Genomic DNA, 16,666 nt, shown 5'->3' with positions numbered 1-16,666 from the left:
ATACTTTTTTTTAAATATTTTTTAAATATCCATAGTATGAACATCGAAGGAGATATCATGAAAAGCCGCGTGTTTTCCTCAAAACTATATGTAAGCCACAATTTTTTGCAAAAATTAAACACTGAAATTATAAAACCTTAAAACTTGATGAAACCCATTGTCTGAACATTAAAAATTAATCATTGAAATTTAAAAAAAAACATATAGAGTTACAGTTATATATTAAATTTGACTTGATGCTGACGAAATGAAGCAATAAATTAAGGCTTGTGTTTTCCTAGTCAGATAGATCTTTTTCCAAATTTATGAAAATTTAAGAGAATATCTATGTTATAATATGATAGTCACCTCATAGTCAATAAATTAAAACTTAGCTTGATCCATCAGAAGTCTGAAAGAGAAAAAAATGTATTTCCAGGTCGTATCAAATTAAATTTCAATCAATTGCGTTGTTAAAAAAACTGAATAGGGCTTGATCTGGCGAATATTTATATTCTTTATATCACTACAGAAAACAATTTTAAACATGATAAAAAAAACTTGGTTGTATGAAGCAAAATCCAATTCGTTTAATTATCAAATCGGACAAATTATAAAATATGATTTGTTATATCATACTTAGTACAAAATTAAAAACCAATTGTTCAGAGAACAATTGAAGGCATTTCCACATCAAAGAAACTTTGAAAAGAAGCTAGTTTCTTCAGACTGATGCGATAAATAATGGTTTTGATATATTTGAAAGTGAACTAAAGAAGATAATATGCTACTTCCGGTTAAGTAAATGTTACTTTTGGTCTCATATAATAGCTTCTTACACACTGATTCCAAAAATATATAGTTTCTATATACTTTTGCCTGTAAACCGGCCATAATTGACCACTTCCGGTTTTCAGAAAGTCACATCTAGTCTTAAGTGATTAGTAAATGTATTTAAATTACAAAATATATGGATTCTGAGTACTTTGATACGAAAAAAAGTGCAAAAATAGCTACTTCCGGTTTTCTCAAGGTCATTTCCGGTTGTCATTTTTTAAGGTCATATATGTCACCTAACCTTTTGCACAAGGTCATATGGCTTTATAATGAACTTAGTTGAAGTTATAATCAAATAACTATATATTGAGACATTTCAGGGGCACTTAATCTTATAAGATGTACTACAAATGAGTCAAATGCCTGATACTAAAATTAAAGTCACAAAAACATATTACTATGTTGGTCAAATTTAATCATGATAACTTTTGTGCAAAAAGATGTCCATAGATGTCAAGATCCAAGAAGGACAGTGTCCATTATTAGTATTGGCTTTATTTAAAGTCAGTTCAGCAGGATAAACCTCGTTAATGTACATACTGACGTCTTTATTATTGAGAGCCAACATATCATCTAAATACTTAAGTTTTATTAATTGTATGTATCAGATATTGTTTCGACGGGTCATTGCTGATTTTAATCATAAATTGTAACCCATAACAATACAGAAACGGTTCCGCAATAAGTGGTGCACAGTTTAGTCCCATTAGATTTCCGAGATATATTCGATGAATATTGATAACAGTTTTATCTAGGCCGAAAGATGCTTAAACCAATTTCATCTTCTGGATTGTTCACAGTCCAAGGGTTGACTAATAAAACTGCAATAAAGATCGTTTACCAAACAACTACAGACATGTTGATGATTGGTGATTTTGACGATGCAGGTTTTTATCTAAAGAAATTGCTAACAGACAAGCATTACAAACCACATTCGTATGATGGGTGTCTGTGTTGTCAATGTCTTTGCAAACCATTTTACTATTTCTTCTAACTTCAAGATGTATCATAAACTTTTTAAGATATCTAGACATTGAAAATTCAAAATCACATTACAAACCTTAAAGGAGCATCCACTACGAAATATGATGAAAAAATAAAGTATGATATTTGTAATTCAATTATTAATAAAAGTGAAATAATAATTCGCTTTGAGCAGTCAATTTGGTTCAATGTTGTCAAAAATAAGCTGACAAATATCGATGCTGAATTATTCACTTGCCCTAAGTGAATTATTTGACCTCATTGAATCCTTCTTCAAAATTTAACACCTCAGTTATCTAGAGCCGGGTAACACATAAATTAGGCATGTTCAGTTGTTTAAAGGAAATAAATGCCGTCAACATTGAAAGTGAAACAAGGGTAATCCATTTGATTGTCTGGTTCGATCCACAAAAACTAGTTCTCATACAAGTATTTTTAACCTACAATATTAAATCAAACAGACCGTGGATATTTAATTGCAACTATTTGTATCCATATAGATTATATATATACGACCGACCGATAGTCTTCGGGTTGAATCTCAATAGTTAAATAGATATGGCGTCTAGACTAAAATACACACGGCAGTGCTAATGATGAGGGGTCTATGATGAATTTCACTGAGAAGCGGATTTTGGGGGCAGGGGGGCGGGTCCCCTTTTCTGAGAAAAAAATGGTTGATTATAAAAGGAATCATTGAAGCATGACCGGAGCGGGTCCCTTCTTAGGCAGTCAGTGGCCCCACTTAGACAATTTCTGGATCCGCCACTGAATTTGACTGCTAAATTACCCTTTTTAAAAGATCAGCATTTAAAGCTTGATTGATGTCAGATCAATCATAGGCGCTGGATGGAGGTTCCTTTTTTTTCTGTATTCAGGATTTATTTTTTTCATGCTAGTATTATTTATCATTTATATTTCTTCCTTTATTCTCTATTCTGTAAACCCCATCAAGGATCCTTTTAAAATAATTCCCAGGGCCGTAACTATTTTCTACACCAATTTTTTTTAAAAGTAATAAAATGAAGAACTTGAATTTATATCATGAACAACACAAGTTTACAGTTTTAACAGTGTTATCATGATACATGATATATCTGTCATTGTCTGGATTTTTGATCGATAGTGAACCGTTACAGTATTTGTTTTATTTTTATTTTTTCGTGTGGCCGTCCGTCTGTTATTCAGTATTCGTACGAGAACACATATGAAACTTTGCTTTCCACAATTTTGAATAAAACCTAACTATTCACAATTATTTAGGGGCTCAATTAAGCAGAGGAAGTTCCCTTTGTATTGTGATTCTTGTATGATATCGGACATTCGTTACCGGCTGAATCAGCTGTTGGATCATTTTTTTAACATCTCCCGATCATACCAGAACATTATGGTCAATGCCTTAGTTACTTAGTTAAACACTCCCATTCGTTGTAGCAGGGACTTTCTATATTAAGTATATACTAGTATAGAAAGTCCCTGGTTGTAGTTTATACATGTCTGTTCAGCTTTCAACAATATTGAAATTTAAAGTCCTCGATAAAAAAAAAATATCTTGCGTTCTATGATCTTGCTTTATATGTTTTTTTTTTAACTTACCAGTATATCTTTAAATTAATACAGATAATAATTGTTTGCATAATTTTAATTGCTTCCATGAGGATCCAGCAATACTGATGTTTCTTAACGTAAGGAAATCGAAGGAAGACGGGTAATTTTTACGGACACTGATTTTATTAAGAAAAAAAATCAGTGGTCACATTGTATTTAATGTTAATAATTACAGGTCAAAGTTCGGACCCAAGTTACGGCCCTGATTACTGGGTAAAAAAGGGTTCTATTTCGGATATTAATCAGTTTCTTTCCGTGTTTGTACGAACCTTTAGTCATAGTCTCGTCAAAAAGTTGAACGAGATTTCATGATATCAGCTGTCAACACTGAAAATAGAATCCTTTTAGCCTTACCAGGTCAATTTAATGCGTCAAGTCGTAGTTTGGAAATGTCTGAATCATACGGTAATTGAATGGTGTTTGAATGCTGTAAATACAGCTGTCCAGATGTCGTGGATTTCGTAGTTCACTCATTTTTCTGCGCGGAAGTGAAACATCCTGTCTACTTGTTTGGCTCGTCGTCTGTCATCACACTTTTTTGACAGTGACATTATTTAGATCTTTTTTAGAATATGACATCGCAGAATTAGGCATATAATTGTAAAATCATACTACCAAGGCATGTTATGGCATATTGTCTTTTTATTGATTCTCTTTTTTTGTCCTACACTACAGGCTACATCATTTTCTTGTTCTGGTCCATTTAGTGCATCAATCATGTTATTCTTCTTTTCTATTGAGAATATACATGAATGGTTTCAACAGGAGTTAGACCCTTAAGGTTCATCATAACAAATAGACAAATATGGCTGTATTTTCACCTCAAAAACTACTCTGTGTACAGACTTACCTGTGCTGTTTGGAAAGTTTTAAGGCCTAGCATCCACTAGATATAAAAGTTAAATGCATCAATATATATGACATACATACATTGTATATGAATTTTGAAATTTAAAATGTTAAATAGTCTAGAACAGAATGTTGGATACAGGTCAAAGAAACTGCAACTCAATAACACATATAATAATAATTTGATTAAAAGGAGATGTGGGTTGTGCATAGTTTATATTTTATGTCAACCTTGAAGTGGTATCAGGTCCGTTCGCGCCCAATATACTTTCGCACCCTACACGTTCGCACCTCGCACATTCGCACCCAAGGTCCGTTCGCACTCTACACGTTCGCGCCCAATTTTAATTCAAATTCCAGTTGAATAATTGGAAAATCATGATTGTTGTTTTTAATTGCTTTCGTGTAAATACTGAATTTATTTTTAGCTTGGTATGAGTAAAAGATTGAAGATTTTAAACTTGTAAAACACAAAAGATAATTTATTAATTGTTTTTAACAGCTTGGTACCGTTGATCTGAAACTATGAAACAATAAAATATAGCAATACACTAACCAAAACATGATTAAGAGTTATTCAACACAAAATAAAACGACAGAATCCCAATTTATTTAGAAAGGAATATTATTTTTTTTAACAATACACTATCCAAAACATGATTAAGATTTATTCAACACAAAAAAAAACGCTGTCTCACTTTATTTTGAGGACAATTATACTTATAAGAATACTACTTGCCAAAACTTGATTAAAAGTTATTAAACACAAAACCAATTAAAATTGGGAGCGAACATGTAGGGTGCGAACGGACTTTGGGTGCGAACATGTAGGGTGCGAAAGTGAAAGGGGGCGAACATGAGTGGGTGCGAACGTGAATGGGCGCGAACGGACCCGGATTCCCTTGAAGTCAGCTCAGAATATATAGTTGTAAATAATTTCAACACAGTATTAAATATCTGCCATCAAAAACAACTTCACTGAAGGACGAAAAAAAACATCTTTAGACTGGAGATAACCACTAATGACATTTCTGACTTACTTCAGTAAATAGTGCTTACACATTCAAGCAAGTTGGCCTCTGCTCATAAAAAATGCATGTTCTTTATACATGTACATGTATTTCATACTTACAATAACTGTATTGTAAATAATTGCTGTATACCAACATTATATTTCATTTTTCAGACTTCTTATTTAAATTCTTGGTGATAGGGAGTGCTGGTACAGGAAAATCTTGTATTTTACATCAGTTTATAGAAAATAAATGTAAGTAAAAATATACTTATTTGATTTCAAACTTCATTTTAATGCAAACTTTAAGAGATTGACAACTCTTTTACAGTAATTTTATATACTGAAATATCATACAAATCTGCTGTTATTTTTTTCAAAATTCTTTTTCATTTTACAGACAAATTTCTTCTCATTACTAAAGATTTTTTTACAATTTGAGATTTTTTACCAAATATAGTTAAAGGTGTGAACAGGGTATCTACTATCTTTTGAAATTACAATTATTAGAACAACAAAAGTAAAAACAATGAAAAAAAGTGACTTCAATCTATCATTTTATGCATGTCTATAGAAAATTCAGCCGTGTCAAACAAAGTGATTTGTAAACTGGTGATACTGATAAAAAAATGTAAATTTTACAGTTAAACAAGATTCTAATCACACTATTGGAGTAGAGTTTGGGAGTAAAGTGGTAAATGTTGGTGGTAAATCAGTGAAGTTACAGATCTGGGACACTGCTGGTCAGGAAAGATTCAGGTAGGTGACCAGGATAGCAAAGTACCTTGAACAAAAGTTTTGGTGTAAACATGGTAAAGTGATAAATGTTGGTTGCTATGACAACTTTGTGAATATATGAAGACTTTAAACAGAGTGCTCTCACAATCGTTTACAATTACTGATTAATATATTTGATAATAAAGGATGTATGGATACTATCAGAATGTAGTGTCATAATTATTGATATAAAATTGAGAATAGAAAAAAAAAATTTGAAGGTTTTGTTTGTTTTATGTTGAAGACTGATTTGAACTTTTTTTAATCTCCAAATGATATATTTCAGATCTGTAACAAGAAGTTATTACAGAGGTGCAGCGGGTGCCCTTCTTGTGTATGATATAACAAGGTAAGTCATCTTTAGTCAGCAGGTGCGTAAATCAAATTTTCTGTGTTGAATACTCAAAATTCAAGGTTAACCTCTGACCACTGTGACACAGTATTTTCATATGCACAATTGCACACGATTAAAGAGATTCAAAGATGATTATGCAATTTAGTAAAAAAAAACCAATCTAGTCAGTACAACAGAAAGATAACTTTTGATTTAACAAGTGGCATGAGGAAATTATTGACATACCAATGTTGAAAAATTGAAGTGTATTTATTTTATATTTGAAGTACAGTGTTTTCCTGTTTTTATTGTGAAATATGACCTTTGATTTTTGAAATTTCTTTTTGAGGTTTGTAAAATTGTAATTCCTATACTGACAAAAAAGAATATAAAAACTGTTTTCAATCATAAAAATTTGAAAGTTTGTTTTATTATATTTCAGTCGAGAGACTTACAATGCCTTAACAAACTGGTTGACAGATGCTAGGACGCTGGCCAGTCCGAACATTGTCATCATCCTTGTAGGAAATAAAAAAGATCTGGAAGCTGAGAGAGAAGTTACATTTCTAGAGGCCAGTAGATTTGCACAAGAAAATGGTATGATTCTTAGATCAATACTATCTATGAAGATAAAAATATCTTTCACAAAAAGTGCAGTATTGCTGATAAGTACTAACTTTAACAATAAGTGCAGGGTCATGGATGAATTCTATTTTTCACAATAAAAACAGGGTCATATATAAATACTATCTTTCACAAAAAGTGGAGGTTTGGAGATGAGTCGAACCTCATTGTGTCGAAAACTTGGATGAATCGAAGTAATTTCTCGGTCCCGGTTAAATACCTGTTTGTTCAATGCATAATTATCTCTGATGAGTCGAACTCGGTTGATTCGAATACTCGGTTAAGTCAAGTAAATTTTATAGTCCCGTGGAAGTAAAATTAATGTAAATTGACCCCGATGTCTCGAACTTCGAAAGTAAGAATTTTCGAAAGATGCAGACCTAATGATAAAAATTTAAGGCGGATGTATTTCTTATGTCAACTAATCATTTTCAAAAGAGATTAAAGCTGTGTAAACATACTTGTTTGTATAACAGTTAAAATGACATGTTTATGGTGACCGCTAATTAAATAAAGGCAACAGTAGTATACCGCTGTTCAAAACTCATAAATCCATGGACAAATAATAAAATTGGGGTAACAAACTAAAACTGAGGGAAACGCATTAAATATAAGAGAACAACGACACAACATTAAAATGTAACACACACACACACACACAGAGAAAAGGACTAAGCATTAGACAAAATCCTATGAGAATAACAAATATAACATCAAAACAAAATACATGAATTTGGGATAGATAAGTACTGTGACATGTCTTATAGTAATGTGAATTCACACTCAAAAATAAGAGAAAACAAACAACACAACGGAAACACAACGTTAAAATGTAACACACACAGAAACGAACTTCTTTTTTAGTGAATTTGTTTGCAACCCTGCACTTATTAACACCTTTGTTGATCGTTCAGCGGAATGTTAGTGTGTTGAACATTTTTCATCTGAGATAAAACGAAACGAATTTAAATGACCCAAGCCAAGATAAAATGAATCGTTAGATTTAAAACTCATTAATTACCATAGATAAAAGTAAAGGATTAGGACAATTATTATAAATTCATAATTATTTAATGTAAAGCAGACGACCTCATCAGAGACTGTTCAGAACTTATTTCGTGCCACGAGTGATATCATAATTTATAACGACTGACCTTTGTGAATATTTGTGTAGACTATTGATTTTATTTGTGCATGATAAGTATCTGTACTTGTGTTTTTAATTATTACGAAGGACCAACGATGGCAATTGAATACACAATTATAAAGTGTCATATAGAAAAAAAAGGCACACTGTTCATTCTATATAGTTTACATAAATCTCATACCGTATTTCATGCATTCAAAATTTATTACGACACACTCGACCTCGGATGAGTCGAACCTCGGATGAGTCGAATACTTTGGTTCGGTCCCTTCGACTTCGACACAACGAGGTTCGACTGTACTATCTTTCCCAAGTAGTGCAGGGTCACATATGAATACTATCTTTCATAATAAGTGCAGGGTTGCAAACAAATTCACTTAAAAAGATTAATTTTTAGATTTTTTTTACAATATTTCTTACTTTCAACCTTGCTACACATGTAAAATGATTTATTATTGGTTGTACATTTTTACTAAGTGATCTTTTCAAAACATATTGTATGATAATTTTTTATTATTTTGTAGAACTGATGTTTTTAGAGACCAGTGCATTGACAGGAGAAAATATTGAAGAAACATTTCTGAAGTGTGCAAGAAATATTTTGACCAAGATTGAATCAGGTCTGTTCTCAGGTTATATACAATAGAAATAACAACATTAAAAGATTCAACTCATCTTCCTTAGGGTACACTCCATTAGTTCAGTGTAGACAGTAAAACTTTAACTAATCTTTCTTTTTTTTTTCTTTTTAAGACGCACAATTATCAGTCATGAACTGAAATTGACAGATTATTTTACCATGTGTGCTTTTCTGTCAAAGTTGAATCATATATTATTCACATTGGTTATCTGTGCATTTTAGTAAAAAGTGAAATAAAAAATAAACTGAACTCTGAGGAACAGTCAAAACGGAAAGTTCCTAATCAAATGGCAAAAACAAAAGCAAACATATCAAAGAATGGATGATAACTGTCATATTCTTGACTTCATACAGACATTTTCTTATAAACATGGATTTATAGCTAATTAAACCTCTCACTTGTATGACAGTCACATAAAATTCCATTATATTGCCAATGACCTGTGAACAAAACAAACAGACATAATAGGTAAAAATGTCAAAATAGGGGTACAGGAGTTGACGTTATGTTATGGATCAACTTTCTAAAAGTAAATTCTTTTCAATAAAAATATCTTTTTTATGTTGGAAAGAATATGTATGGTCTGGTTGTTGTCTCTTTGACACAATCCCCATTTCCATTCTAAATTCTAAATGTGATAAGTGTTGATGCTAATGTGATACTAATATGATTTCTAATGTTGTAAAATATAAACATGGAATCCACAAATTATATTGTATTCATAATGACAATTCTAATATAAGATTTTTATCATTTTTAAGGTGAATTAGACCCTGAGAGAATGGGATCAGGTATACAATATGGTGATAGTTCGTTACGTCGTCTACAGCAAAGAGAACAACAGCGACAGAAGAAAGGAATCTGTGACTGTTAGCCTTTGTAGTCTTTCATTTATCTATGTTGTTTGTATATGCTAACCTATATAACTGTTCTTTATACTTTGGATGAGTTATCTCCCTTTGTAGTTGTCTATTTAGACATAGCTAATGGATGAGTTATCTCCCATTGTAGTTGTCTATTTAGACATAGCTAACTTATTCTTGCTTCGAAGTATTATATAGAACACTGAAAAGTTAGATATTCTCATATATCTGCTTTTGAAATTGGTTGTGATGTGCTAATACAAGTACATAGGTACTGGTATATTGATATTTATGTGATGCATCTAAAGATCTGTCAGTTTTGAAATTTAATGTTTTTCTGGTTTATTAGCATTGCTAGGATATGAATTAACGATGTGGATTGTAAGTGTCTATGTTTGATCCAATTTTGTCCAAATCCATGGCATTATACACTAATTACTGTGAATTCAGAAATCTGTAGATTGTACTTGAAAAGAGTGAGAAAAATGTCAGATAAACTGAACATAGTGAGACCATTACTAAATTCCAAGTTCTCTTAACCATTTCCTGAATACTGTGGATTCATTTATTTTCGTGGGTACCAATTTTCGTGGATTGAGGAAAACTTACATGTTCGTGGATATTTGATTTCGTGGTTTTGCCGAAGTCTGCATACAAGTCATGAAAAAATTTGTCATTCGTTGAACATTTAATTTCGTGGTTCAACTGTTCCCACGAAATCCACGAAAATTGGTATCCAACCAATAATAATGAATCCACAGTATATGTACTTCCTTTAGTATTGTGCAATTTAAAATCAACACATCAAATGTGGTTTATTTATCTTTCAATAGTTGTTCTTTTATTTCTAACTAATTCTGATCTCTTCCAAAAGTGATATACATTCATGACATTATGTTATTTTTGTACATGTAGGATCATCTTGGGAAATCTAGCAACATTACAATTGTTGTTGTTGGACAAATAAGGCTTACTATCTTCCTATATCTAATTATTAACAATTCAGCAATGCTATAATATTTGTTTTTGTCACAGTCCATTTTGTCATTTGTTATATAACTGTATTGATATCAATTGTAATTTGTTAGGACAGTTTCATGAAGAAATTATTTATAGAATTGATAAAAAAGGCCCGCACATTTAAAATTAAGAGTTAAATGATTTTTATCTTAAAATGATTCAATAAGTATCAATGTATTTTTTCCTCAAATTATAGCTTTATTAAATAGTGCTATTAATTTATATCCATTCTATTGGAATTTTATAGAAAAAAATGAATGTTATCTCAAGAAGTGCATTTGTATGTTCTTAACTTTTAACTTAAATAAATGTATTAGGAAAAGCATTTTTGAAATTAAAGCATTTTGCTTAACTTGATTATGTATTTTACCTGTTGTACATAGGATTACACATGAAATTTTGAAAATAAGAATATAAATTCAGAAAATTAAGTGTTACACACATGTAAGATAATAGTGAGTGATTTGTTGTAGATGTTTTGTTGTAAGAGTGCTTGTTAATATATAAATATATTTGTGTCCTATCACATTTTTTTGTAGAGTATTTGTATACTTTTATTAAATGTTATGAGGTTTGTGCAAGGAATAGGAAACATAAGTTTGTATTTTGTGATGAAGTGATTTTCTTCATATACCAATGATTTTCTATAGCTCAGATCAAGTCTGGGGATAGAGGTTATTTATTTGATTTTGTCAAAAAAACGAGACATAGCGATCCTACATTCGGTCAGCATTGCCTGCGGCAGCGGCGTCCACAAATATTCACTCTTTGGTTAAAGTTTTTGAAATTTTAATAACTTTCTTAAACTATGCTTGATTTCTACTAAACTTGGCCAGATGCTTGTTTATGGTCAAAAGATAGTATCCAGAAGTAAATTTTGTAAATTTTGTAAAAATAAAATTCCATTTTTATCTGTATTTTACTTATAAATGGACTTTTTCTTCACTCTGTGGTTAAAGTTTTTAAAACTTTAATAACTTTCTTAAAGTATCTTGGGTTTGTACCAAACTTGGACAGAAGCTTGTTTATGATTATAAGATAATATCCAGAAGTAAATTTTGCAAAAATAAAATTCCCATTTTTTCCATATTTTACTTATAAACGGACTGAGTTTTTCTGCCAGGAAACATAACATTCACTCTGTGGTTAAAGTTTTTGAAATTTTAATAACTTTCTTAAACTTTACTAGATGTCTACCAAACTTGGACAGAAGTTTGATTATGATCATAAAATAGTATCCAGAAGTAAATTTTGTAAAAATTAAATTTCATTTTTTCCATTTTTTACTTTTAAATGGACTTCGATTTTCTGCCAGGAAACATCACATTCACTCTGTGGTTAAAGTTTTTAAAATTTTAATAACTTTCTTATTCTATTTTGGACATACCAAACTTGGACATATGCTTGTATATGATCAAAAGCTAGTATCTAGAAAGAAATTTTGTTAAAATTTTGTACATGTGTATCTGTATTTTACTGGTAAATGGACTGAGTTTTTCTTCCAGTTAACATTACATACAGTCTGCAGTTAAAGTTTTTAAAACATTTATTAGATTCATAAACTATCCTGGATTTTTACCAAAAGTAAACAGAAGCTTCTTAAAATCAAGATAGTATCAAGAGGAATAATTTTTTTCCTCATTTTTGTTGAGCCTGCGAACAGCAAAAGTAGGCGAGACACTGGGTTCCGCGGAACCCTTATAAATTTTCATTTTATCAAAGGAATGAATTCAAACAAGGATTCTTTTTGAAATGTGCATTTAAAGGTTTATTGTAATAATGAAAGGAAAAATTGAAACAAATACCTTTTTGGCTTGAACCATGTTATGGTAGGCTTGTAATTGTGTATTCATTATTGTGAGATACCAAATTTTCAGTAATTTTGTGGCCATAGATGAACTGCAAATTCAAATGTTCAAACAAATACAAATTAACTTTAGGCTTGTATGCTGATTTTTTTAAAACCACAAAAGAACTAAATTATATTTTTCTTCAATCCATTAAATTTGGAATCAAGGAAAATGAATGAAACCATAGCATTGGTAGAGTTTTTGTCAAGTTATATGTACAATTTTGTATTGATTATAACAGTACACTTCATGTCATTGAATTATAAATCACTCTTTGTTGTGTATTATAACACATGTACATCTAATATAACACATGTACATCTAATATAACACATGTACATCTAATGCAGCTGATTTTTAATGAGTCATGCTGACAGTCTCTGCTTTTTTCAACAAATAACATATGTAAAACAGGGTCATAAACTATAGTGTTTTTTCTTAATTGCCATAACCAGTAGTCACTGTTTCACAATGATTCCTTAAACTCAAAAACGAGCAAGAGTGATTTTAAATTCAATCTTATGTGTATTTGTATGAAATCGATTGTTTTTATGAGGTGTATGTATTATTTTATAAGTTAATTGATCATTTATATCATTTAATGAAATACATACATGACATTACTTGATCATGTATAATCTCATACTTCATATTTTTATATCAGACCTAAAACACAGCAATTATATATTTCAACTTTTTAGAATTAACAGCTAATTTAAAAATGTTCTTGAACATCAAATTTTCAATAATTTACACATTTGAGTAGTTAATGAATTACTTTTTCCATAGAATTTGTGGTAAATTTATAAAATGAAGATGAAATTCTGAACTATGCTGTAAAGTGTTTTAACAAGTCAATGTAAATTTTCATGTGGCCAAACACAATTTGTATGTGAATATTGAAAAATATTCTTTCAACTTTTGAAGAAACTAAAATAACAATTGAAATTTTATTTTTTATCAGGCGCGGATCCAGGGGGGGGGGGTTCCGGGGGTTGGAACCCCCCTTTTTTTTGGACGATCAATGCATTTGAATGGGGACATGTAGTTGGAACCCCCCCTTTGTCCTGGGTTAGGACCCCCCCCCCTTTTTAAAATGACTGGATCTGCCCCTGTTCATGCAAATTGCATTTTCATGCAGGTTTTACAGGAACTATATACTTTCATAGTACATGCACATTGTATTATGCTTTTATATCTAATATATAATCTCATTCATGATTCCAATTTGCCTTAACTGTTGAAAAAATCATTAGTTTTTGGACTTTATATAATTGCTAATTACTATATCCACTTGCTTTTACTATCTCAAGCATAATGATGTATCAACTTTTGATTTATACTTTTTCAGTTCAACATTTTAGTATTTTAAAATTTGGGCAAATATAAATCCTTGTAAAATTAATGGTGTCAGAAATTTCAAGAACAAGATCACTTGTGTATAAAAAAAAATTGATAACAACAAATTTAAAAGATGTGAAACCGTGAAATTTGAGAGAAAATTTTTTTGACAATAAATACAATTTACTAGAAATAAGGTTCAGGTCCATTGTTATATGTCAGTATCTGTAATATGCAAAGAACAGTGAAACCATGAGTAAACTGGACAACTGCCTAAACTGAAATCGACTTTAGATAGGGTTTACTGTTTGTGGTAAAAAACCATACATTGTTTTTATGTTGTGCAAAATATATCATGCATTTACCAGAATAAATTGTTGTATAATTTCTTGCATAATAACACCACAGATAAATTTTGTAGAACTGTGGAGGTTGCATGTTTGTGTGAATTATCAGTGTCAAGCACTTTGTGATTATTATAATTAGGTCACCATTTTCTGTATGACATCTCGTCTTTATACTGATATTTGTTTTATGTGGTAGTATTGTTTCTTGACATTCCTGTAGACTTCCAACAAACAGAACACAAATGATCTGTAGTTTTTATATGTTTAAATGAGTAAGCATTTATATCAGGAATTAACTTGATCCCTATTTCTGCTAAAGATATTTCTATTATACAATTACTCTGATTTTTTTTCAAATGTCAAATTAGTAATCAAGGATTTTTTTTATCATTTAAAAAGTTATTTAAATTTATTAACTATTTAGGTCTAAATTATGTTTTCCTATAAATAAAACCTTTGAGATGATACAGTCTTAATTACGGCAATATTGCAGAATGCAAATTTTTCATGAAAATAGCGCAAAGTTACAATATAATAGATCTATTCAAGTTTGTTTAACAATTACTGAAAAAATTCCAGTTTGGTTGTAAGCACTGCTGTTACATATATTGATATTTATCTAACTGCGAAAAGTTAAACTTATAATGCAAGATCCTTTCATGAAAATATTGGGTCCAGTACCTTTAACATACAGATCATTTAATTATGGCAAATTTAGATTACAAGTAAAATGGTAATGCATCAAAACACAGACATGTTTCCATGACAATATTAAATCCAATGGATGAATCTGATATTTTTGAGACATTTGTTTCCACAACAAATAAAAAAAAATCATTATCATACTTTGAGTTTTACTTTATAGCCCTTGATAGATATAGGAAAATGTGGGAGGAGTGCCAATGAGACAACTCTCCATCCAAGTAACAATTTAATAAAACCATTAAAGGTCAAGGTACATCCTTCAACACAAAGTTTTTTTTTTTCAATAGTCAGGATGTTACATCACCCTTACAGAACCACCTGACTAAGGGGTTACTAGGTTTCAAAAATATAACACAAAGTTTTGGCTCACACCAAACAGCAAGTTAAAAAGGGGCCCCAAAATACTAGTGTAAAACAATTCAAATGGGAAAACCAGCAGTCTTTATCTATATAAAAACGAGAAACACTTGTGAACCACATAACAACAACTACCACTAAACATCAGATTCCTGACTTAGGACAGGTGCAAACAATTGCAGCGGGATTAATTAAACATTTAAATGGTACCAAACCTTCTCCCTTTTCTAAAACAAAAGTACAACATCACAACATAGACAGATACGCTATAAAATATCAATTGTCTTAATATGATGAATCTGGTTTAAACAATTCGTTCAATGTTAAAATAGCGTAATCAAATTTATTTGGTAACAAGGAATGGACGGTAAAGTTGCCACAAACTGGGTTTTTATACGCCCGTCGTCTTTTAGACGGGACGTATTATGGTATACCATTGTCCGTCCGTCTGTCTGTCTGTCGTCCACACTTCGGACAATAACACTTAATGAAACTTAAGTGAATTGTTTATATCTATTGACGTAAGCTCCCTTTCGTTTTTTTTTAATTTCAGATTTTAAGTTTTGGATTTATGGGGCTTTATTCATAAAAAAGGGGGGATTTTCAACACTTCGGACAATAACTCAAAAAGGCTTTCACCAATGTCCATGAAACTTTGGTGAATTGTTTATATCTATTGATGTAAGCTCCCTTTCAATTTTAATAATTTCAGATTTTAAGTTTTGGATTTATGGGGCTTTATTCATAAAAAAAGGGGGATTTTCAACACTTCAGACAATAACTCAAAAAGGCTTTCACCAATGTCTATATAACTTTGGTGAATTGTTTATATCTATTGAAAAGCTCCCTTTCAATTTTTATAAATTTCAGATTTTACATTTCCGTGTTATGAATTTTTATGCTTAAAAAAGGGGGGATTTTCCAATTTTGGGACAATAACTAACACTTTCACAAAATTTTATGCAACTTTGATAAATTGTTTATATCTATTGACATAAGCTCCCTTTCCATTTTTATAAATTTTAGATTTTACGTTTTCTTAAGTAATGAATTTTTATACTTAAAAAAGGGGGATTTTATGAAACTTTGGTGAATATATTAATGTAACATCCCTTTTTATTTGTATATATATTTCTAGTTGATCATATAAATTCATTTAAAGCATAAAAGACAAGTTAAAAGAGCAACGGGCGTATCATGCGCTAAAGTGCAGCCCTTTATTGTCTAATCTGTGACAAAAGTCGAAGTTTGCAAGACATAGGTTTTACAATTACATAAATAAGTCTGACAAATAAGCTATACAAATAACCAGAATCGACTAAACTATCCTGCGACAGCGGTGTAAATGTTTTGTATATAGCTTTATATCGCAGAAGATGGAAGACTTCACA

General features: G+C 30.7%; 1 protein-coding gene across 1 annotated transcript; it reads left to right on the top strand.

Moving 5' to 3' along the window:
* Positions 1 to 3,698: 3,698 nt before the first annotated feature.
* LOC143068935 (ras-related protein Rab-4B) lies at positions 3,699 to 15,058 on the top strand. The gene is made up of 7 exons (XM_076243328.1): positions 3,699 to 3,813; positions 5,444 to 5,524; positions 5,914 to 6,028; positions 6,333 to 6,395; positions 6,823 to 6,977; positions 8,676 to 8,771; positions 9,554 to 15,058. Exons 1-7 carry the CDS (start codon positions 3,717 to 3,719, stop codon positions 9,664 to 9,666), a joined length of 720 nt encoding a protein of 239 aa, XP_076099443.1. The 5' UTR covers positions 3,699 to 3,716; the 3' UTR covers positions 9,667 to 15,058.
* Positions 15,059 to 16,666: the final 1,608 nt, after the last annotated feature.

This window comes from Mytilus galloprovincialis, chromosome 3 (assembly GCF_965363235.1).
Source record: "Mytilus galloprovincialis chromosome 3, xbMytGall1.hap1.1, whole genome shotgun sequence".
Taxonomy (NCBI): Eukaryota; Metazoa; Mollusca; class Bivalvia; order Mytilida; family Mytilidae; genus Mytilus; species Mytilus galloprovincialis.
Note: the sequence above shows the minus strand (reverse complement) of the source record. Positions and strands in the feature narration are given on the sequence as shown.

Coding starts and splice junctions, on each gene's coding strand:
- LOC143068935 (XM_076243328.1), top strand. CDS start 3,717: ATGATATCAGCTGTCAACACTGAAAATAGAATCCTTTTAGCCTTACCA. Junction 6,396..6,822: donor CTTGTGTATGATATAACAAG/GTAAGTCATCTT, acceptor ATTATATTTCAG/TCGAGAGACTTACAATGCCT. Junction 6,978..8,675: donor TAGATTTGCACAAGAAAATG/GTATGATTCTTA, acceptor ATTATTTTGTAG/AACTGATGTTTTTAGAGACC.